We start from the raw sequence: 25,974 nt of genomic DNA, 5'->3' as shown, positions 1-25,974 counted from the left end.
AACTGTCAGCTTTTTATGACTTCATATTGCTGTGAGTCTATGACTTATTTACATTTCACACTTCAAGTATATGAAGAATAAAGCACGGGTTTGTTGTCAGAAGAGTTGTTTAGATGTTTAATTTTCAACAACAGTACACGCACCTTATATATCAACACTGATTGAGAGTGCCTTGGTGCTTCTATAATAACGGATGGGGGAAGAAGGAGATGAGTTGATGTGGTAATAATAAAATAAATAACAAATACAGTAAATAACAAAATAATAGCGGGCTGCTGCAACATGTGACCAATAACTTTCGTTTTCTCCCGTTCTTTCCAATTGCTTCCCGCTACGTCACCGCTCCCCTGTCTGATCTCCTCTTAAAGGACCCACGCTTAGTTACGGACATTACAGTATGATCAACATTTGTTGTTCAATGTTGATGAGCTGAAGTTCCACATGTAAGCGTTTTATCTCAGTTGGCATTATTGTGTAACCGGAAGAAAACTAGAGGAAGTGGAGAAGAGTCCTCCCAAACTGTACACAACGCCACACCTCTAGTGGCTTGGCGAAAAATTGCAGAGCAACGTGTTCCCTTGCCTCAGAACTATTGAATGCTCATTGACGCCATAGTAGCTTCGCCGTAACTGCAATGCAGAAGCATAACTCAGGCTTTACTTGGGTAAAATTTGTGACTACTCTCCCCACCTTTGGTTAAGACATACAAAAAGTAGCACTACTGTACATAAAATGAAGTACTGTATGACTGTGCATAACCGGAATGTTCCGCACTGAAGTCTAATATGAAATTTGAAGAGAAGGAAAGTTGAGGTGAAGATAGCAGGAGTCAAATTCCTTTTTTTCACAGGTTTTTAAAATAGTCTTAAATGAAGAGAAGATGCCGACACACAATTCACGAGCAAAAAGAAAACAATTATACCTAAGCTAAATGCATGAATCATAAATGAACAATTAAAAGCAGGCCTCAATCAAACACTGTTTTATAACACCTACCCAAATAGGCAGGCTAGTGTCAGCCCACAAAGTAACCCCATAAAGGCACTCTGTCAGTCAGGCTTGTGGAAAATCCCTGCCCATCTATACAAGATGGAAAAATACTAAGTAGAAACAGTGAATTCCTATCCCTTTATCATATCTTAATAGTGGAAATTTAATTTTGTTTACAAAAAGGTGATGGTCACTTCATATGCATCAATTAAAGCATAGTAATAGAACAACATTTTTTAAATCCAATTGCTCTTACTAGTTTGTCAAGTATTTATTAACTAATGTACAATCACTACAATAGCCATAATTATTAACTTTATGAAGGGATTTTTATTGTGGAGTGGAGTCCTTTCAGGGACCGTCTCACTGTCTTGGACACTTTATTGATTTTGGATGTTATTAATACCAACAGGTTTCAGACATGGGTTTATACCTTCACCTCTGGACGTATTCATGAACAGAAACATCAGAGTGATTGAATGCCTTTCAAACAGGTTTATGATTGGGAAAAAATGAGCAATAGGTGAATGAATTATATTAAGGGCAAAGATAATTACTGATTAATGTATATGAATGTCATTTTGAAATAAATAATTGTAACCTTTTCCCATGGCATGCTGTTGCCATGGTTTGAGCCATGTTTGTTTCACCCTCCTATTAGTGCACTATTGTCCACTAGATGTACACATTTGCAATGTAATGGCCAATTTGACCATTTTAATCTTTACCTTGTCTCCTGTTCACTTCCACCATCCACCAACAACAACAAGCCTGACTTTTATCAAATAAATTAACCTGTATTGTGTTCAGTGAAGAAAAGGAATTCTTGATCACGAATCCCTGCCCTTTCCACCTACATAAAATGGCATAACCCATTTAGCAGAGTCTTTTTCCACAAATGTGTTATTGAAAAGTAAAGCAACAAAATTGCTAAATGAATAAATGTATGAGTAAAACAATTGATCATTGGTCATTACACGTTTGGACTCTACGAAGAAAAATGAGGAGATGCATTTTAGCTAAAAATAATGTTGTTTTCAGTGGTCCAGTTATTGTTAAGATGGCATTTTGGTCTGTATACAAAGCCAACAAAACACTTTGGCATAACAGACATTGACCCATCAAGCAAATAACAATGATTTTCCCATACAGTGCCATGTTTCTGTCCATGAGATTGTGACTGTAATTGGCAGCAGAATGCCCAGTTTAAATGTGGATTTTTTTTCTTTATCACTGACAGTACTGCTGTCTCTTCTTTTATATGAGAAGACAGGTTGGGGCAGATGAGAGAGGTGGGCATCTGGAGAGGCTGTAATTCACGGGTTTGTCTGTGTTCTCTATCCTCTTGTGGAAGGAGAAGAAGGGCTGTAACAAGGCGCCGCTCCATGGGGGGGTTGTGTTTAGTGGTGGCATTGATTTTATAAAAGGTTGCTCAGTGGGAATGCCAGGTAGGCCTGTCAACCTGAGCTTGCACCATACCACAATGTGCGGTCAAACTAAATGTCTATGTGCAAAGATCCTAAAAAAGAGAAATATGTCCACATGTACAACTTACTAGCAAACTAGAATTGTGTCAGCTATGTGTAGACATGTCGTTGTTGTTTTTTTGGCGGGAGGAGTCAAAATCTCATTAGATTTAGTTAGAAATTTTAGTCGCAATGGACAGTGCATTCATACATGTATAAAAGTTAAGGAAAGGAAGCAATGGGACTGAAAGACTGCCAGATTGACAGTTTTCCTTTCTTCTTTTGACAAATGGTTACACTTATAACAAATGGCAGTGTCACAACCGTAGAGCATGGGTCAATAATAGTAGGAGGAGCGAGGAAGAGATTGTGAGAAAGAGACTGAAATACTATACAGTCCAAGGAAGGAAGGACGCTGGGAAGTCAGACAAAAAGAGCACTGTCTTTTATCAGAATTGGGCAGGATTTCATGCAAAAATAAAAACGAAATCAAGGCTGAAAAATACTAATTTTGCTTGTTCAGTACTACTTGGAGGGTGGAGGAAACAATAGGTTGAGCAACATTAAATGTAGATACAGTGAACAAGGAGTAGGTAAAAAAAAAAAAAAATTCTGGGAATTTTACTTGAGAATTGACATAGTGCAGTGACCCCTCTTTACCTTGTGGCTCAACTTTTGTATAATTACCTTGCTATAAAAATAAGAGTAAGAGATAAATAAACAAATATTTATTTACACTTTATTTACGTCTATGTACTGTATGTAATGTATGTACACGTATACACACAAACACGTATCATATGAGAGACCGAAATAGAATGAATGTACAGTACATATTAATATTTTTTTATACATCCTTTTACATGTTTCAAACTATTCTTTAATGTGCTCATGTTAACATCCATTTATTGGGTTTTAGATACATTTATTGATATTATATACACACACAAAAAAAAATGTATGATAAACATTGTGGGGTGACACTACTTTGCGGTATTTCACTTTATGCGGTTGGTTCTAGTCCCGATTAACAACGATTAATGAGGAATCAATAGTATTTCATAACAGCATAGCAATCAGTACATCTTTCAACCTGTCAAGGCAAATAATATTTCCATTTTCTGTAATGCTTGTCCTCATAAGTGTTACGGGTGAGCTGGTGCCTGGTGACTTAATTTTTTTTTTGTTTTTTTGTTTTTTTTCCCTTGCTATTCTGATGGAACCTCCTACCCTGGATATTGTCATCATAAGCCCATTGTTTGTCATTTGGCACTTTTTGGGACTCATTTTGTATGAATGAGGTGTGTCATAAAACTTCAACCTTTCGGTGTTGTAAATGATTTATTTCAAACTGCTAACAAGGAGGTTTTCCCTTTTAAGATTTGCAATACGATCCAGCAGCACTTCCACCAGTCTCTTCTTCCTTCATTGAGCAAGAAGAAGTGAGAGTAGTGGCAGTCAACTTGTGGCTGCTCACAATGGCTTGAAAATCCAACAGTTCATCTAACAGGGCATCGCTGTATCAGAGTAAACTATTTATGCACACGACTTGGTTCCCTCTGATATTTTCACTTTTTTGAAGCTAAAAGGGGCTAATTGGTTTGCAGATGTGGACGACATAAATATAACCGTGAAGATAGCATTGTGGAGGATCCTGAAAAGGTCCTTTCCTTTCACTACTAAAATACATTTAACTCTTGAGTTCAACCCTGATCCCACTTTTATCACCTGAAGTTCAGTTCAGTTCAATTTATTGACTTTATTTTGAAAATCAACCACATATTCTGGAGCCGCAAATAATTTATGCTGCTGCTCCTGCTGTGTTGCGCATAATTGATGTTTTTTTTTTTTTTTTTTTTTTTTTTCTGCGTTATCTGTCAAAAAGTGGTCTTATGGGAAACACTTTACAATAAGAGTCCCTTAATTAACAGTAGTTAATGCATTTTTAGACAATAACTAAATTTTAAGTATTATAATAATTCATATAATCCATCATCATCACGGCTCTAGCGTTGGGGCTGGTTTCCCTTCCCATTGCATAGAGCTGACCAGGTGAGCTAGACCCCTCCAGTACTGGCTGTCTTGTGCCAGCAGATTTGCATCACCAGACAGTAAATCATTGTTAAGCACCAAAGTGCAGTTTTTGCATGGAACATGAGTCTTTGGTTGTGATTGCTTCAAATTCATTCATTTGAACGATTAATGGTTCAGCTTATCTGCTTCCCAAGGATAACATGTGGTCCATTTTACAATAAGGGTCCAAAAAACATTCGGTAATTGTAAAGGGGAAGCACTTTTAAAGCATTTATAATTTCTTAGTTAAGGGACACATGTGCTACACTTTACATTAAGGGTCCAAACAGTTATCAGTAGTAACTATGTACTAATTAACTATGTTTAAGTAGTTAACTACTTGTGAGGCACCGGTACACATATTTTAACATTTAAGACTAATATTAGGTAATTAACGTTAAATAATACCGTACTTAAAGTTATTCGCAGCACCCAATGACTCACAGAGCAATGTTTCCCAATTTGGAAGAATATGTTCACTTACTCGGACCAGTATACATTAATAACTGTGTATTAATGCACTAATGTATATGTGAATTCATGTTAAGTGTAGCATTAAATCCAATTTGAAAAGGTACATAGACATTTGTGTAGTTACTGACTGGTTATGCATTAACTAATGTTATATCATATATTAACTAATGTTAGATAAGAGATTTTGTTACTTCAACATTAGTTATTGTCTAAAAATGGCTTAACTAATGTTAATTAAGAGACCCTTATTGTAAAGGTTTACCATCTTATGTATCTGAATATTTTGGGTGGAATCAAGCACATTGATTATCATTCTTGTGTATTTGATTGGGCTGCCATGCTGCAACGGTTCCACATTTAGAGGAATTCTGTTCTTGGCCTTATTATGAATTTGTAACACTGAAATGCATGCACATATGTTAACTTTTGATGGATTTAAATATGTGTTAACCTAAGTGCATAGTTTTTTTTCTTTTTTTTTCTTCTTTTTTTTCTATCGATTTCACTGTTGTGATAACGTGTTGACTGGTTGTACAATACAATCTAGAATACACTCATATGCAGTGGTTTAGTGTATCTTACTAAAGCCTCGTTGCGCTTCGTTCAAGTGTAGTTTGACGTTGGAGGAGAAACACTTACTCTGTGCTATTATTGGGCTTCCTTCAAGATTGTAGCGCAATCATTTCCAAGTATAATATCTATATTTACATATGTATTAGTTGAGAGTGTATGTGTCAGTATGAAGTTGGCTGTCACACATGGATTTTTTCACATTCCAAATGCCAGTTTTCTGTCACTCATTAGGTACCCATCATTGACAAAATCCATTCAAATTCAATCTCTTTTATCCTAGACAGCTGACTTAGTGACAGTGGCCTCTGTCAAACTGCTGAGACACACCACAGAACGAAAGAAAAGAAGGAAAAAAAAAAAGAAAAAAGAAAAAAAAAAAAAAAGGAGAGGAGAGGGGGAAAAAAAATCCCAGGGTGATCGCTTTATCTCACTCCTGATTGCCAGATAATTATCAGTTAATTATTTAGAGCCTTAAATTAATTGGCTAAAAATAGCCTCGGTGCCTGCGTGTTGCCAATGGAGACGGCTCCAATATTCCTTTCCCCACTCATCTCCGCCTCCTGTGCTTAATCTTTGTCTGCTGCCGACATCAGTGTAATCTAATAAAGGAGGAGGGTATCCCCTCTGTACAATAAGTCTAATTACTTAGCCATCATCACTTATTGTTTGAATTTCCCTATAATGTGTTTCTCTCTTTCTGACAATTATGAAAACTAAGTGCACGTCCAGGCCATTGTTCATTGAGCTCCACGGATATGAAAATACATCTGCTTTTTTCCTGAGGCTGCACTTTTTTTTTTTTTTTTTCACTCCTAATAGGCCAAAGTTTGTTTAGAAATGCCCACCAGCTCATTTCACATGCCAGTGTGTCGATTGATAATGTTATCAATGTTGCGCGAATGCTTAAAAACCGTGTTAGATCTCATCTTTAATTCTCAGGATACGCTTAGGACACTTCATTAAGCTGGAACGAGAAATGTCCTGCAAGTGGTCTCATAATGGGATTCATTAGCTTTAGGATTTGAAACATATTACCTACATTGTTTTCCCCCCACCTCCACACACAGACACACACACACACACACACACCAATGCAAATGCATATTCACTCATACTTAGCAAAGGCCAAATGGTGCAGGCTGACTTGCCCAATGAGTGTATGCTGTGGTATTGATAGAACTATTGAATGGAGCTGCACTGCTGGGCCAATGGTCTTACTACGGAACATGATCAATAGACTTTCTATATTCTCAGTGTCTGTCTCACTTTATATTGCCATCTTGTTTCTATCATCACGCTCACGGCTTTGTTCGAAGAAAACATTAGTCACTATTGCTGGATACTTTAAAATAAGCTAATAGATAGATAGATAGATAGATAGATAGATAGATAGATAGATAGATAGATAGATAGATAGATAGATAGATAGATAGATAGATAGATAGATAGATAGATAGATAGATAGATAGATAGATAGATACAGTGGGGAGAACAAGTATTTGATACACTGCCAATGGGAAAACCCATTGGCAGTGTATCAAATACTTGTTCTCCCCACTATAGATAGATAGATAGATAGATAGATAGATTTTAGTGTCATTACAAAGAGTACAATGAGATTCAAAACTTTGCCATAAAGTCCACCACATAAAACAAAACTACAATAAGGCTAATATGAAAACACAGCTGGTTACAGGTTACACAAATTGGGAATAAAGTGAATAAGTGGAATGAATGTACAATAAAAAAGACTTTAAAACTGAAGATATGAACCCGAGAAATATGAATTGAGACATTAAAGATGTTGTTCTAGTGCAGCAGTTATTGGTCATAGTGGTTACCCATTAAAATGTTTTTATTATGAAAGTGATGTTATAGACCAATGGGGTGGGTGATCTGTGGTAGCCATGGCAACAACACAGGCACCACTCTCCTCATTATAAAGTTTTGTATCATCTAAGTGATTTTGTTATTGTGTAGCACCTTTTAACTAAATTCAAATTAATACATCATGCCACTTTCTGGGGATCGTGATGAGCAAGCATTTACATGTTTCTCTCATTTGGGTAAACAAGGCTGTTAGTGTAAAATGTGACAATTGGTGTCAGTGCTTTACATGCGTCTATTGTAAATAACACAATCGGAATTCCCTTTAGGTTTTGAAATGTGGTTTATAAGATTAGCAGGCATGCATGTTAAATTACACACGTGGTGCGTGAGTGCTTGTCACTTGGAGGGCACATGCCTGACATGCATGGTGGGGATTGATGCTTATCGTATAAATCAGCGTCGGTGGAAACAAGAGACTTGACCTTTTTAAGATTTGACAAGTCTCAGATTTGTAAACATACATATTGACACTCTTGCATGTGTCGGTATGTTGAGATGACATGGGAAGACACAGACCAGGAGCGTTAATGTGTGAGATGTATCACAATTTGGACCAAGTCATGCATGGAATATTAGTATTTTATAGTAAATGTTTGTGTGTGGGCATGCACGTGTGTGTGTGTGTGTTTGAGTCTCAAGTGTAAGTTCATTATACTCAGCCTTTTTTCGCATTTTCTTGTCTTTTGATTTGCAACTCAACTGGTCACTACCATTGTTGTAATCCCTTCATATCTAATTGATAAACTATCTCTCATTTTATCACATGTAGTCATTATCGAATTGTTCCAACAGTGACCAGGCATTGTAGCGAGAAGCTTTGAATGTTAAAGCAAAGGCGACCTTCCTCTCAATTGGTATGAATATTTCAGGCTGCAGAATACATTGACGAGCACACTGTGAAAGTGGCTTTCGGTTTTGCAGTTGGAGACAGAAACAAAAGATAGTAAAAGTCGATCAAGGTCTCCCGTTTCAATTTAATATGAATGTGTTTGAGATAAACTTGTCTATCAAAGTGAATGCACCAACATATACGGAGACGGTAAAGCCCAAATGCATTGATACCCTGGCCAGATTTTGAGGGACAAAGCAAATTTTAACATAAAATGTTTGCTTTTAATGCAGTGCTGCTTGATGGATCGAAGGTCATGGGCATTTGATGCTTGTTTTAAGCCTTGACTTACATGGCATGAATTCTTCAGATTCCTTGAATCTTGTGATGATATTATGGACCATAATAAATGATACCATCCCTAAATACAATGCACTTGTACATGAGGAACATTGTGCTAAACTGATTATTTTCTCACACACTTGTTCACAAAGAGGTGAACCTTTCCCCATCTTTGCTTGTTAATGACTGAGCAATTCAGGGAAGTTCCTTCTATACCCAGTCATGGCACCCACCTTTTCCCAGTTACCCTAGCCACCTGTGTGATGTTCCAAACATGTGCTTGATGGTCATTCCTCAATGTTCTCAGTGTTTTTGACCACCGGTCCCGGCTCATTAATTCAAATCTTAATACTTATTTTCTAAAAACAATCAAACTTATCAGTTTAAACTTTAAATATGATGGTAGATGGGTGAACTCCAGAGCAGGGATTTCAAACATTTTGAATGTGTAAGACTGGTGCATAAAGATTACACGTTTACTTAAAAATAAGAAGAACAATTAGGGATGTCCCGATCATATCATATATGTTTGCACCCAAGTCACCTGATTTTGAAAATCTGCCGATACTGAGAAAAAAAATAAATAAAAAAGTTCCAAACATGTTACTGTCCCACCCTCCATGTCGCCTTCATAATGTGAATTAATTTTAAACAAGAATAACGTAGAAACATGTTTGTCTATATTAAATACATCATTGAGTGAGCCAAATCAAAACTACTCACGCTTTGACGATCACTCAGCTGAGAACTCACACAATGAGATGCCACAGCACACTTAATGATGATTGACACATTTATGCCTTTGATCGTAGAGCTACCAAGCTTCTCTGGCAAGATCAAAGCTACAAACCTGTCAATGATTGTTAATTTTAAGTACCAAATGCAAGCTAACAGTTTGGCCGCTCTGCTTAGCAGGAGGGATCGTGAGAGGCTGTGGCGCTATACGAGCATGAAGCAGAAAGCATAAATATATATATATTTTTTTTTATTAAAAACCCGATCCTTTTCACCCAATTCCAATCCTCTGAAAATGGTGTGATTGGATTGGGACAACCCTGATAATACTAATATTGATTATGTTCTTGAATGTGTAATTAAATGTTTTAGAAAGTTTTGCTGTAGAGACTAGATCACTCACTGTATACCTGTATAATGTATGTGAAGTGATTACAATAAGGTAAAACAATGCTTTAGAGACTAGATCACTTATATACTGTTTGTGAAGTGATTACAAAAAGCTAAAAACAATTTTGTTTCTACTTGAGACATTTTCTTCCACCCTCGAGCAAGAAAATACCCATTCAAAAGTGTTGCTCAATTTTTTACTAGGGTATCAATGAATGCATTAAGGTAACTAAAAGACCGATTATTTGAGTGACCAAACCACAGAGTACACTGATGCTCTGCATTAATTACAACCCATGAAGAGGGTGGCTTCAACTAATCACCACCACCCTGTTGGCACCCTCTCTAATCTAACACTGTGTGTATTATGTGCAGATGGGTGGCCAAACGGGAGTATCTCTCTGGTTGATTGCCATCCAAGTTGCTGTGATGACTTTGGAGAAAGTCCAGCAATTTGCAGACTATTGTCTCACTGAGGCATTCATGTTTTGAACAGATTAAATTATGTCTAGCCTACATGCTTGATTTCAATTATTGTGTCATTGTATCAGCAGCATAAAACAGAAATACAGATTACTGACATGTTCAAACTGAATGCTCTACTAATATTTTAAACACAAACATTGCAAGTAATTAGTAGTTAAAAGCCTGCAATGGAATAAGATTGCCACAGTTAAATTGTTTTGTAATCGAGTCCAATTAAATGTTTATAATTAAAAACATATCTAGTTGCCGTACATAACATCTGATCGGGGTTGTGTTCTTGTGAGAAAATCCTGCAAAACGCATTACTCATATGTTCAAACTGGACTTTTTTTTTCTGATTGTGAGCTATGTCCTCGAAGTTGCATTACACTGAAAATGTACTCACCCTTAAAACTTGTCATGTGTTTCGATTATTAAAATTAGTTTCTGTTGGTATAATATACGTCGAATTTGTATTTGTAATTTACGTAAATGATAATTTCATGTTATTTTTTTAAATTAAACAAAACCCACATATAGTATATAATCATGTTAACAGTATGTATTACTGTTAAAATTGCATCACATGTATTAATTAATCCCCCCCCCCCAAAAAAAAAAAAAAAAAAAACTGGGAGGAAGATTGTACATTAACTGTCACACTCACTGATAGTTATTTGCATACAAAACTTGGCTGTGTAGCCTTTAAGCAGGAATTATAGTGCATGCAGCAATGGGGACACCACCCTCCTCTTTCCGTTCACTTCATCACCAGGTCACATACCAAATTCCGGAATGTGGCTGTTTGCCTAATACCCTGTGACAGCTCCAGTGTCGATGTTGTGCTCCCAACGCTGGACGCTGTCAGCCTCTTTCCTGCCTGCCCTACAGACCTCGCTCTCCTTGTATGACCACACACACTCGCACATGGCAAATCCCATCTGCATCAATGTGAGGCTAACAGCACAGTATTAATGAAATGGCTCTCTTTGTCTTCCTTTATCTTAAATCACCACTGCTGCTTGAGTCACCTGGAATTTCTCCTCGTCCCTTCATACGTCTTACATGCACTTGTGTCACTCGACTGTGCTTCGCCAGTGGGCAGCCTCGATGTAATTTGGCCCATAGGGGCTGTTTGGCAGTCGGTGTGAGGCTAAAGGGAGCAGCCATGCTCTAAGCAGGCTTAGTGTGGGGCGATGGATGGAGGGCCCAGTGAGCACACAGGAAAAGCATTAAATAAACATTAATGGAACTGGGTTGGAGGAGATTTATTTAGGAGGCTTCTGGCCCCCGTTGTACAGTTGTTAAGCAGCACTTTTAATAACTCACTAATTCATATAGGTAACTCAACCCTGAAGTTTGTTTCCTCTCAGGTGGTCGTTGCCAAAGGAAGCTATATCGGTACGTGAAATTGAAAAAGTAAATCGGACTTGGATGTATTTTTGATGCAATGAACAGCTTTAATCGCATCCTAATGGGGTCGCTCTCAACCTTCGTGGCACATGACTGTTCTAGTTCAAAGTAAGGGATTAAACTGATAAATTTGGGCATGCAGCGACAGTATGGTCAATAAATATTGGGACTTGAAATATTCAGCTTGAAGGTATTTACATTCAAATCGAGGGAACATGTAATACTTATGGGTTTGTGAATTGTGAGATTGTGTTGTCACGCCAAAAAAATGCAAATTACTGTATGCATGTTATACTTTTTTTATTTTTTTTTTTTATCCCTCCAGACATAAATTAATTGTTTTGGATATTTTTATTCTGATAGAACGTTAAAACCCTGTGCCACATTTCAATTCACAAAACCAATTTAAGTTTCATTCCTTCCAAACAAGGTTATCAACGGAGGACCCATTTTACCGATTTATATACCTATCTTGGCTCAGAACATGTTTAATTTTTAACAAGCAATGGCCTGACTGAGCAAAACTACCGTCATGTTGATACCAACATCTACCAGAGTTGCATTGTTTTTAGATCAACAAACTGTATTGTTTTTTGTCAAAAACATGACCAGCATTGCCTTCTGATAAGCAGCATCTGAAACAACTATATACCATTACATGGTAGCAGCCACTACCAGAGAATGTCAGAAAATCATGCATTTTCTTTACTTGTCAATGTAGGAGGGAGGGACAAGGCAAATAAAAGAGTTGTTCAGAAAAATATGCTGCAATTATAGCATAATGTTAAAAATGTGTTAAGATTTCCATATATTTCCCTACTGACCATTGTTAGGGTTTCCATATGTTTCCCTACTGACTTGTAATTTTTGTAACATTATTCATGGCATTTGAATTTATTTAACAATGGGTCCTTTAGGGGATTATCTTCAATACGTTGGTGAGGCTTGCTGTGCTGAATATAAGGAATACAAAAAAACGTACTTATGCCATATTGATTAAATATATATGACATTAATGTGAAGTTATGCAAGAAATGAAGGCTCAGTTATATTGTGAATTTGTGTGTGAGTGTGTGTATATGTGGTGGGTGTGTGTTTGTGTGTGTGTCAGGCCTCATCACTATGACATATCTTTGGTGTGGAAATAGAGAAGCCGAGGCAGCCTTAGTCCAGTCAACCCCCCATGGGATGCATACCACAATGTGTGTGTGCAAGTACGTGTGTGTGTATGGTGTGGGTAAAAAGTGTGTCGTCAACATTCCGAGAAGAAGAAATGTAAAGTGCCAGAGGCCACAGGCTGCAAAAACGAACCACTGCCTCAATATTGTTGCTGCATTTGTGACCTGAACATGGTCAAAGCCATTGGCATTGAATTATACATGTAATATAATGAAATATTATACTTATGGAACACTATGTTAACAAAAAAATATATAGTTACAAAAGGAAAGTGCCTGAAATGAATTTGAAAAAGGAAAGAATTTAAGATAATTATTATTATTATTATGTTTTTCCACACCAGATTATGTACAGTAAATTTTAGTCACGTGTGTTGTACGGAGTCAGGAAGCACTTGTTGAAATCAAAGTGGATTGTCTTGTTAAAATGTGTTAATATTATAGTAGGTTTGCTGTCTAATGTTTTTGCAATGGTGATGAAAATTAAAATGTGTTGTTGCATTGTGTGTTAATGATATACAGTATATATATATATATATATATATATATATATATATATATATATATATATATATATACTGTATATATGTGTGTGTGTGTGTGTAGTAGAGTACTTTGGCATGTTCGAGTCTAAATTGTTTCTACTTAAGTATATAGCTTTTTGTAGGTATGGCATTTAGGGATCTGTTTGTTTGTTTGTTTGTTTGTTTGTTTGTTTGTTTGTTTGTATTTGAAGTGCTATCTGGCCACTCAAAACTTGCATGTTATGACATTTTCTTGTACGAATACATGAAAATTCCCTGAGTACTGGTTATCCCTGGTATTGTGTTGGGGTCAGAATTGACCTGTTTTCAAAATCTCGTATGCAAAAATCAACAGTACTTTTGACATACCCAAACTTGAAAATGGGTCAATCTTCAATCGAAAACAATACACTACAAAGGTTCAGTATTTTCAGGTCAAGTTCATTTACAGATCAAATTTAATTCACTAGCAAAAATATGGGCTGCTTTCTAAAACAAGACAAGGGGTATCTGCTTGGGCCACTTGTGTACATTTTTTATTCATTCAAATGCCATTGTTTCCTATTTTTATATGCCGAATGCCTGCCAATGCCTGAGCTTGTTGTTCTTCTTGTGGACACTTAAATTTGAAGTCTTACTCATCTGTCATTCGTGAAGTGATCTTCTAGAAACTTGGTAACTGTGTAGCATGGGCCATTATGTAGAAATCCCTGACCCCCGACCCTCCTTTTTTGTATAAGGGCTGATTATTTAATTACAGACTAGCTGTTGCTATAGGTTACAAATTAGCCAGTAGAGGGCATGTGCACTCTTCATCACAGTCTGTAGCACACTCGTGCTTGTTTTAGCATGAGTTTGATAGTGCTACATTTTACTGTCAGTTTGCTTTTTCTGTAGTTTTCAAGTGAAGGTTAAGGGAGATCTACCAAGAAAGAAATAAAAGTTCTTGATAGAAGCAGGGATGATAAATCATGTCTGGAGAAGCAGGAGTGGTTTATACTCACTTAGAATGTACCACTCTGTGCTAAGGCACCTCACTGATGCTAATCCAGAATATCTGCACTCCCTATTTTATACATGCACAAAGATAACATACCGTACGGGGCTCATGTAAGTCTGCAGATAGAACACAGGCATGCTAGTGAATGATTTATATCAGTTATTTAAAACAAACACAAAAAATCACTCCTTTACTCAAACGAAACATAGATAGTAGTTGAATACTGAAGTCCCGAAGTGAATTATTTAGATAAGTAACAAAAATGTACAATACGATGAAAAAACAAAACATAGTACATTCCTACTTTTTATATTACTCAGAACAACCAATTTATAAAAAAAAAAAAAAAATGTTTTTTACTTATTTATTCACCTTTATTTATTTCATCTAAGAAAAAAGCTAATATTGACATCCTAAAAATGTATATAGTTTATTTAAAATATCCTAGTCTGGCTCAAAATATAATGGATTGCCTGATTCTAACTGTAGACCTCTCTGTGCAGAGTTGTTTTTGTCTCCCTGACATGGTTTTCTCAAGGTACTCGTGGTTCCTCTCCAAATGTAGGAACATTGGTTGTAAGTAGGCATGTCTAAACTGCTCATCGATGTCAATGTTTGTTTTTCTTTTGTGTATGGGCCATGCGATTGGTGGACAATTAATCTAGCGTTTACCCTGCCTCTTGTCCCATTTCAGCTGGGGAAGGCGCAAGCTTGCTAATGATCCTAAAAAGGATAAAAGCCAGATAATATACCGTGTGTATGTATATTTATATGTATTTTACATTTCAGCTTAATACTGGATTTTTTTTTCCTCACCACAAAGTTTTCCTTTGTAGCAGAAGCTCAAAGTTCCAATAGCACAATGACCACAATTTCACTTTTATGCCCAAAGGTGAAGCTACCATAAGATTAGAACTACATTTTATATTTAATTTTCACATTTGTTTGCATCCGGCAGTGGGTCAGGAATCATTTGATTATATTTTGATTCAGATATGCAATGCTCCGTTCTCATGGCGGGGTATGTGCAACATTGTAGTTATCCACCTAATCAATCCATTTTCTTTACCACTGATTCCGTTCAGGTTGTGTGTAGCTGGAGCTCAGCTGACTTGGTGCGAAAGGTGAACTAGACCAGTGAACCACAAATAGAAACAAACAAATTTTACACTCACAGTTAGACAATATTTGAGTGCTAACTAAACTTAAGCTGCACGAAAGTCAGGCGAGTGAATCATCAGTGACCCCTTATCATTTGGGTCCAAAATGACATTTCTTAAGGGTCATAAATTGCCATGCAATGCATCCAATGTGTGATTCAGGTTTCAATGTCTATCAAAATATTAAAACATATTAAGACATAATACTTCCCTTCCTGTAATTGAAAAACACTTTTCTAGCAGGGTATCCTTGAGGTTGTCAAGTCTGCCTCACAGTTCTCAGATTCTGGCTTTGAATCTCAGCCCTGATCCTCCCAGTGGATACTCCAGCTTCTTCCAACATTCCAAAAAAACAGGCATGTTAGTACGTTCGAAATATTAATGTTAACGAAATATTTTCATTAAAGTTAGCGTTGACGAAAACAACACTGATCTGAGCCCGACTATACCTAGATGTAGCTGCTTATGTAGAGGTGAATGGTTTTGTGTCCATAGCTTGTATTTGAGTAATGATTGTTTGTTGTACTCAATTCTACTATTGTCTCATTACTTGCATTGAATCTAGTTGCTCATCATAGTGATGATGTTAAAGACTTTACTGTATTGTTTGCAGCCAAACCCTTTGAGTCTCCTGAGTGTCCAGGCTCTAGTCTAGCCGAGGTCAGGTGGCTGCTGCGATAATGCTTAACTGATGTTGGCTGTCAATAGCCATTCACCGGGAGAAAAGTGGCGCGCCTGTTCAGTAAATTACACAGTGCGGCGTGAGCGGCCAGGTTCAAAACAACCTGACCCCTCTGTTGTTGAGAGAAACAATAGAACAATGAGTCCAATCAACTTCTGCTGCAGCCATGTGTGTCAAACCACTGACTGCAGAACAGCCTTTTCTTTCGCACAGCACAGTAGCTATTGGCTCAGTATGCCATTGAGTCCAAAGTGTGATGGAGGGGTTATTGTTATGACACGTTTGGGTTTTTCTGATTCTCTTATTTTATTTATACGCCCCCGTCTCTGTTGACCTTGACACAGGCGCCACCTTGCATGGTAAGAGGTTGCTGGCTACAATACGCAGTAATGCTGTGACGTTGGAACAATTTGAAGTTCAAGCAACATTATAAAATGTAAACATTGTAAAATGTGTCCCTTAATTTCAAACACAACTGCCAGAAGATGATCGCTAGTAGCCACGTCTATGACTGACAAATGTAGTTTCAGTTGATCCTGATAAACAGTACGATAATTACTATATTTTCAGGTGTCTGCAATGACTGTTTTATGCATTCTTTTTAATCTGTTTTTCATGTTTGACCAGAAAGAGCACCAAGTGTCAACTCTGTTTGTGGTCCACACTAGACGGAACTGCCCTGTCTGTACTTGTCACATGATCAAAAAGTAGTGTGTTTCATGTGCCTCGTATTATAGTTTGATTATTTTTATATACTGGCTGAGATCGTCAGTTTGGTAATCTCAAAAACCACATCTGCAGTATATGAAAAATGTTGTCATGTTGTCTTTGTTCCTTAACCGTGTTCCCTTCACGGCTTCTGCAAGCATTCACGGGAGCAGTATGAGAAGCTGTCCATCATGCACAAGAACATGCAGAAGCTCTACGAGAACACAGGCAGCTACTTTGCCTTCGACCCGCAAGTAGTCTCCGTGGAGGACTTTTTCGGAGACCTCTCCAACTTCCGCATCCTCTTTTTGGTAAGTAAATATTATCAAAAAGGTTATTTTTTACGGCACCTTATGTTTTTGGGAGCATATCACATACTGTTTGTATTCCAAGGTCATTCAATGACGGTAAATGTGAAAATCATAACACTAATTGAAATGAGATATCAAGGCATGATTTAATTAATTAAACATTCTTACTCTGTATAAAGTTAACAGTGGCATGAAAAAGGTTTGGTATATTCAGGTACTATACTTGAATTGGGAACCAGTGGGGACATGGTATCACCCAAAAGTTGTCGCACCCTGGGTATACTGCATCGAAACCTTTCAATACCACACTAAACTGGATGGCCTAAACCTGATGTTCCATGTTGTTTCCAGACACATACTGGCAAATAAGTAAAGTATTTTCAGGAAAAGAGTCATCCATTATTCTTCCCAAATCAGCACGAGAGGGCCTATATGTAAAACCGATTTTTTTAATTGTACTTTTTTTTACAACATGGATCATAGGACTTGAATTGTAGCACTGAGGAGTCAGCTAAGCATGCATAAATAAAGAATAGTTTGTTGTACACCCGCGGTTATGGGTTTTGAGACTTTTCACCATTTTGTGGAAATTTTTGACCAAGTGTGGACATTATTTCGAAGAGGGTAGAAAGTCTATCATTGCAGAACAAAAGAAAATGTAAAAAAAAAATCTCTTGACAGAAAAGTCAGTGAAACATACTGAATATTTGATCTCCTAAATGGCATCGGCACCATCCCAAAACTGTCAGAAAGGCAAGCCACGGCCTCCACAAGGCATTCTGTCTTAACCCCCCATTAAGAACGCCAAGGTCATCTTGTCTGAATCCTTCTCCTCTCTTTACTCTGATCCCATCTGAGACTAACTTTTCATCCCCCCGCCCCCGACAATCCGCCTCTCCACCTTCAAAGTGTAACTGCACACAACACTCTGCTCCCTCAAGGCTTCCCGAGTTGCACATCTCTAAAAGAGGCATCCACCCAAGAAAATAAATTATTCTCTCAAGCAAATAGCTGCATATGAATATTTTATTACTGATTTAAACTTCCCTGCAATGAATAAGGGGAGGAGAAATGTGTGGGCAACAGGGTTATGGTGTGAGTCAAACGTGTGTCACTTACAAAGGAATGGATTCATCTACAAAAAAAAAGAAAAAGATTTGAAATAATTGCATTTCTTTTACCATCAGTTTGTTGCCAATGTATTGTTTTAATGTTGTTTTTTATATAATTACCATAAATATTTACTCTTACACCATACACCTGCTGTCAGACGTTTGGGGACTTTGCACCATTCAGTTCATTGAAAAAGAGTCTCATGTATAGTGACCGATGGTTTGTATACTGTACATGCTACAGCCAAATACAATAGCATTGGTCATAAACGTTATGCAAAGCTGCAGCCAATTGTTGCTGCCCTGGAGCAGTGGCCTTTTCTATGAAAAAAGGTGCCAAGAAAGTGACTGAATATCCTATCAATCTATCCCTCCATCCTTCTTGTGTAAATGTTTTGGTGAAAACACATTTCCAATCCAAAGGGTTAAATTTTCAAGATCCACTGTGAATTCCAATTGTTGGCATTTGACCTCTTAGCCAAATGCCACGTGTTCATGTTTTGTAACCACGATCTGACTCCAAGAAGACTAACTTTGATAATATGCAGAAAAGCTCTAACAATGACTTTCCAAAAAGTAGACCATTTAATCTGAGTCTAGAACAGCAAAAATAATGAGAACAACAAGGAAAATTGTCAGGCAAACAGAGGGGAAAAAATTGGGGCCAGGGTCCCATTCTAGCAGCACACGTCACGGCATCCTGAGAAGTGACGATCTCTTATCGAAAAGTTCAGTCTTTTTGAAGGTGCAGAGAGGTGGGAAGGCAGATTGGAGGAGCTGTCAGGGCGGTTTCCAGATTCAGAGATTTTATTTGTCATTGACACCAGCTCTCACAAGATGACAACAGATGCAACAAAATTGTGCCGCTGCTGACTTTGTTCCGCGCCGCCACTTCTCTCTCTTCTTCAGAAATTACAGAGCAAGTTACAAGTAGACACACATATATCATACAACATAGCAGGGTTATGACACAACGCACAGGTCACATGCAGGGATTTTTTTGTACGAAAAAAAGGAAAACTACCAGTCATGGCTGGAGGGAGATTGGGGAAAATGATAGCAAGAAAAGGTGGAGGCGGATCGGGGGGGGGGGGGGCTGGGGTCGGAGGGGGGGGGGGGTTGAGTGCGCAAGTGTATCAGTATTTGTACGTGTCTGTAGACAAAATAAGACTCGCAGTGCCCTGCAACCGGCCTTGGGAAGAGATTAGGGACAAAAGATAGGAACATTGCGCGGCTCTTCCCAGGAGAAAGGAGGGAGGGAAGATAAGGGTGTTCGGGAAAGGAACGGAAAATTATAATCAAACTAAGCCAAATAAATAATTTAATATGCCCAAATACTGTTGGTCTTCAGTCAAATTCGCGCTCCTCATGGCGTAGGCAAGATCTCAGGTTCCTTAAGTCATTGCCATTAGTCGCGATCTGCCTCGACAGTTCAGTCACCTGCCCCGACACTTCCGTCACCTGGCGCAAGATAGTATCCACTTTTCTCCATCCTTCCTCGGACCAAACTTAGAGTCCACGGAGCCAGTTCTCGGTCCGAGCCTCAACACGATCTTCCACTGCCTTGAATCGCACCGTTTGATTCGTGGTCAATTTGTTGATTTCCTTGAAAACCGCCGTCTTGGAAACTTTCAGGTAGAGCAGGGCACCTCCTAAGCCAAGTAGAAGGAACCTCACAACCGTCACGCCAAACAACCAAATATCCTCAATATCTTCCACGGACAGGACAGTAAGACACACTTGTTTCCAATGATCCCATGAATCTCTCACGTAACCAGCAGCGAAGGTACCATCCGGGCAAGACGAATCTCCTGGAGCACCATGTCTTGTTGAAAAGATCTTGTCAATTGCGCTGACAGACCAACTAATCAGATCATTTTTTTGTATGAGAGACCAGCGCGGTTGATCCACAGAGGAACCGCGCTGGTCTCTCATACAAAAAGCTGTGTTGCCAGTCTTGGATTCGGCAAAAGAGGTTGTGGTAATTGTTTTCGGGGCTAGGCTGATTATCTTCTGTCTATATTAGTCAGGAGTGGGCTGACTCGGCGCACAACACCAGCTTAGAACTATCTGGCCATCCGTTATCTAATGGCAATGGTGTGACGTAGATCGTCAACTACTAGTCATTCATTTTATTGTATAAAGGACTGTTATCTCTGCTCGGACAAACGTTCTTTCTTATGCACTCGTATTTTACATGTATTTTATTGTTGGTTAGGTTACACTATGGTTGTAATAACTTTATTTTATTATGTACTAAAACAGTACAAGAAGACATCTATGATTATCGATTAGCATGTTAGCAAAAATACAGTTTCCCTTCAAAGTTGAATGATTCCTCAGTAAAGATGATTATTAAAAATAAAGTTGCAAAGTATGGACTGCTTGGACAAAACACAGCTCCGACAATCCCTCAAAATCGCTCATGATAGAAATAAGTCATTGTAGTGTTTACACTGCATTTCTCACAAAAGTGAATGTAAAAGATAACAGAATCCATTAACATAATTTTCCTTCTGTTTCATCTTTCCTCTCAACTGTCTCTGTGCAGCCAGAGAAATATTTGATTCTAGTTTTCACACACACACACACACACACAAGTCTGAATTTGTTCATTTAATGTGACTGCCATATTCAGGAAGCGAGTGAAATGCAGTGGCGGGGTCTGCATGTGTAATCCTGACCAGGAGCATTGGGGGATGAGGATTTTTCCCATTAATGAGTTATCAAAGCGCAGCAGATGGGCTGGGATGAGTGAACAGTCTTTCTTGTTAATTGAGTGACTTTCTAATAAGTCCAAAAGAACCAGAGTGGGTTTACAAAGTAGCAAGTTAGCGCATCTCGCACAGATTAGAATGATGATTTTTTTTTTTTCTTGTTTGATGTATCCACTCCATGCCCCATTCAATGCTGAGACATCCATTTTAAAGCTGGCTAATTCCTTCACGTTATGACACATTATCATGAGCCTGCTGATCACAGTGAAGATGATTCTGTCAGACACACACAGACATTTCAACCACAAGAGGTGGTTTAAATAGCCACCAACATTTTTAGATTTTCTACAATTGTCACCTTTACAAAAACTGCAGTTAAAAACTATTGTATACAGAGCTGAATATTTATGAATAAAAAATACAATAAAGCTGAATATTTTATTTATATTTTTTATATTTTAAGTCAGGAAACAAAAATATATATATTTTCCATCCATCTTCTACTTCAATATCCAAGGTCAGGTTACGGGTTGTAACAGTTTAAGCCCTGACTTCCTTCTCCCCATCAGAGAGGCATTCCCCAGCGTGTCCTGGGTCACCTCCTCTCTAACCAGATGCCTGAACCACCCAATTTAGCTCTTCTCAATGTAGAGGAGCATTGGCTTGACTGTGAATCCTGCTAGATGACCACGTTTGACACCCTGAGCACCGTGATGAGGATAATCATTTCAGCTGCTTGTTTCCAAGATCTTGTTCTTACGGCCATGACCCACAGCTCGTGACCATAAGTGAGGATAGAAACGTATGCCGAATGGTAAATTGACAGGTTTGCCTCTTGGCTGGGCTCATTCTTCCCCATGACAGTCTGATTCAGAATCGAATCACTAGAGACACTGCACTGCACTCCTGTAGATATCAAACTCTAGTCTTCCCTTAATCATGAACCACACCCTTAGATAATTGAACTCCACCATATGAGGTTGACCCTCATCCCTGACCTGGAAAGGGAACTACACCTTTTTCCAAATTAGGACCTCTGGTCTTTGATTTGGAGGTGCATTTTTTTTTTTAATCCCAACCGCTTTACACTCAGCTGCGAACCATTCCAGCAAGAGTTCTAGGTTAGGGCTATAGATCAGGGGACGATAGTCTATTCCACAAAGGGCCGCAGTGGGTGCAGGTTTTTGTTCATACCCATCATGAGGAAAGCCTTTCACCAATCTGGTTCCTTACAAGTGCAATCATTTGATTGCAGTCAGGTGCTGCTTGTTTCTGCTGAAACCTCATTTGTTAAACTCTCTGTGCTGAATCAGTTCGAAGACCAGGACCCACTGTGGCCCTCGAGAACCGGTTTGTAACGACGTAAAAGTTCTTCGTACTTGTGTAAAATTTTGTATATGTAAATATATATATATATGGACTTCATAATATATTAACATGACACGGCGCCTATTTTCAAAAATTTCAAATATTTTCAAAACCAAAGCTTAAATAAGTATAACAAAACTTAAAATTCTATAAAATTTTCAGATTTTACACTACATACACAAAAATCCCAAAAATGCAGAGATAATCACCTAAGTCACACATCAAGTTTTTCCCCAAAATACCAATTTACATTTTTTTAACAGCTAATAAATCAATTTTCACATCAGAAACTTAATAGGAAAACATGTAGAAACAATTATAAATAATTTATACATAGATTATTAATACATTTTGTATGCAATCACAACTTATTATAGAATAGAATAGCCCTTTATTGTCATTATACAGTTGTATAGTTAGTTATATAGTTGTAGTGAATGAGGGTAGTGGTCGCCTACGTAAACAGAGCTTTTCTGGTGAAAAATGTGAATAAATGCTTAACCTTCGTCTTGTGTTAGCTTTCTGTTATTTTCCCCAGTGTCCGGGTTGTTTTTGACCCATCTTTTAAATATGCCATAGAATACCATCAAAAAACAAATATTTATGATCCAATAAGTTTGTTTTCTCTTGGTAGCTTGTTAGGATTCCTTATCTATGAAAAATGGTTAAAATGTTTTTCTTGTAACCATTGAGGGCTTTTCTTTTGACAGCATACTCGTTTTCAGTATTAAAAAAATGTCCTTCAAAAATCCCAAGACAATTACATAAATAATGAAAAGGTTGTCATGCTACCAGACTATTCCTTAGGGATAATAGAAAACCGTTTAAATGTTCATAGTTGTATATATTTTAATTCTAATATTTTATTAACTATAAGAACATACATGGAGTTAGGAATTTCGAACAATATATATAAATAAAAGGGGGGGGGGGGGGGGGTCTTGTAATTTCTCTGTGGGTGTTTTGAATGATGTTGAGGTAGGGCTGGCAGATGCCACTGTGGACATGGAAGGAGTGCTTGGTGAGCTCTGCAGCTGTCTGACCAACACAATGGTGGCTGAGACTCGGTTTATCCATTCCTTTTTTCAATGTCTAGTGAATTTTCTAACTCATTGAGAAATATTATCTGCTTGGGTTTTTTTTTCTTTTTGTATATTTTCATGTTTAATTACACTCTTGGTGAATGTGGATCTACAAAACGAAATTGCATTGTATGCAGGACACATTTTGAATGTTGTAAAAAAACACCCACTAGCCATCTCTTGGTAGTTCCAAGACTTGTGTAGGTGTAGGTGGCAGTCAGCTTGTCTACTTTTTTTTTTTTTTTTTTTTTTTACTGTAGTCAAGTGTGATTTTGGGGTTTTCCACTTCTTGATGAGACAGCTGCACTTCTATGATGAGTGGACATCAGTATGGCATTCCAATGTTTTTTGGGACAGTATGAAGCAGCAAAAGCGGTGACTGTAAAAACAAACTTTAATGATAGTGGAGCTTTGTTCTTTAACTGCAACAATTAAGTAGGGAGCTCAGGTTTATTTATTCTACTGAGCGCACCTTGGTAAGTTTCCTTCTGAGGAGTAATTGTGCAAGGTCATAACCAAAAACAAAAATGTCAAAAGGGATGTTTTGACGTCCTCCTATCAAGAAAAATGTATTTTCCCTGTTTTTTTTTTTTTTTTGTTAATTTTTTTCTGGCGAATGCCACTAGCAGATTTGACAGTGTAAATCTGAGACAAGAAAATGGTTAAATCCCCGAATTCTTCATAGATATGGACGTAAAACAGTCTTGATTATTGGTTAAAAGCAAAGAAACCGTGCACTTAGCGTTTATTTTACATAAATATGTCGAAGTACAATGCAACTCTGTTAGTGAATGAGGCTAGCGGCCGACTGACGTAAACAGAGGTTTTCTGGTGAAAATTATTGTGAATAAATGTTTAAATCCCTGAGTTCTTCATAGATATGGATGTAAAACAGTCTCGATTCATGGTTAAAAGCAAAGAAACTGTGCGGTTAGCATTTATTTTACGTAAATATGTCAAAGTACAATGCTACTCTGTTAGCGGATGAGGCTAGCGGCCGCCTGACGTAAACAGAGCTTTTCTGGTGAAGAGTCTTGTGAATAAATGCTTAAATACCCGAATTCTTCATAGATATGGACGTCTCGATTCTTGTTTAGAAGCAAAAAACTCATGCAGTTAGCGTTTATTTTATTTAAATATGGCAAACTATGATGCCAATGCAGTAGCGGCTGATTCTCCTATTAATTTTAAAAAACGTTTAAAAATGCATGCATTGTACAAAAAATATAATAATTACCTAGAATCCTTGAACAAATCACTCCTGAGACAATCCTGTTTGTATGCGGTACACCTTTCGTAGTTCTTCAAAGTCCAAGCCTAAATCCGGCTTGGACATGAGCATGTGCTGTCTTCGAATGACTATAACTAAATGAAGCCCAGCCCCCCATGGTAAGGCGTGACGCAAGGAATGACGAAGTTTCAGGTCAATAGAGTTTTGAAGTCTATGGTATATATGTATACATACAGTGTATCACAAAAGTGAGTACACTCCTCGCATTTCTGCGAATATTTAAATATATCTTCTCATGGGACAACAATGACAAAGTTTCAATCTGGTTTCCGCCCACTACACAGCACTGAAAAAGCACTCGTTAAAATAACCAACGACCTCCTCATGGCAGCTGATTCTGGCCTGCTCTCCATCCTCATCCTCCTAGCCCTATCTGCAGCCTTTGAGACAATTAGTCACACCACACTCCTCCACCGGCTTTCCACTATTGGCATCACCTGCACCCCGTTGAACTGGTTTTCTTCCTATCTTTCTGAGCGCAGCCAATATATCCAACTAAAGTCATTTAAATCCACACCCTCCCCTGTTACCTCCGGTGTGCCTCAGGGCTCTGTCCTGGGGCCCCTACTCTTCATTATATACCTACTTCCCCTTGGCAATATTTTTCGTAAATTCAACATCCACTTTCACTGCTATGCCGACGACACCCAACTCTACCTCACTTCTGAACCCTCCTCCTCTCTCCCGCCCTCATCTCTGACTGACTGTATCACTGAAATAAAAATCTGGTTTACCCACAATTTCCTAAAACTTAACAGTAATAAAACTGAGGTGCTCCTCGTTGGCTCTAAATTCACCATCTCGAAAAACCATAACATATCCATTACCATTGACAACTCGACTGTTTCACCCTCCCCCCAAGTCAGTAGCCTAGGAGTAATCCTCGACAACACACTTTCCTTTCAATCGCACATCAATAACATTACCCGGATTGCCCACTTTCACCTACGCACCATTAATCGCCTCCGCCCTTCCCTCACACCACATTTTGCTGCAAACCTGGTTCACAGCCTTGTCACTTCCCGTCTGGACTACTGCAACTCCCTCCTCTTCGGCCTCCCTCGTAAAACTCTCCATAAACTCCAACTGGTCCAGAATTGAGCTGCCCGCATCATAACCGTACCCCGTCCATCCACCACATCACTCCAGTCCTCCAACAGCTTCACTGGCTCCCGGTCCACTTTCAAATACAGTTCAAAGT

The 25,974-nt window shown here is 38.1% G+C and overlaps 1 protein-coding gene across 8 annotated transcripts in view; it reads left to right on the top strand.

Moving 5' to 3' along the window:
* Nucleotides 1–25,974, top strand: part of diaph2 (diaphanous-related formin 2) — a 647,336-nt gene that overhangs the window by 486,196 nt on the left and 135,166 nt on the right. For all 8 annotated transcript variants that reach the window (XM_057849926.1, XM_057849922.1, XM_057849923.1 and 5 more), the window contains one exon: nucleotides 17,039–17,203. In XM_057849926.1, coding sequence (XP_057705909.1) covers nucleotides 17,039–17,203 — 165 coding nt within the window. The remainder of the gene's footprint in view (nucleotides 1–17,038; nucleotides 17,204–25,974) is intronic.

This window comes from Corythoichthys intestinalis, chromosome 11 (assembly GCF_030265065.1).
Source record: "Corythoichthys intestinalis isolate RoL2023-P3 chromosome 11, ASM3026506v1, whole genome shotgun sequence".
Lineage (NCBI taxonomy): Eukaryota > Metazoa > Chordata > Actinopteri > Syngnathiformes > Syngnathidae > Corythoichthys > Corythoichthys intestinalis.
This window is presented reverse-complemented; position numbering and strand designations above follow the sequence as displayed.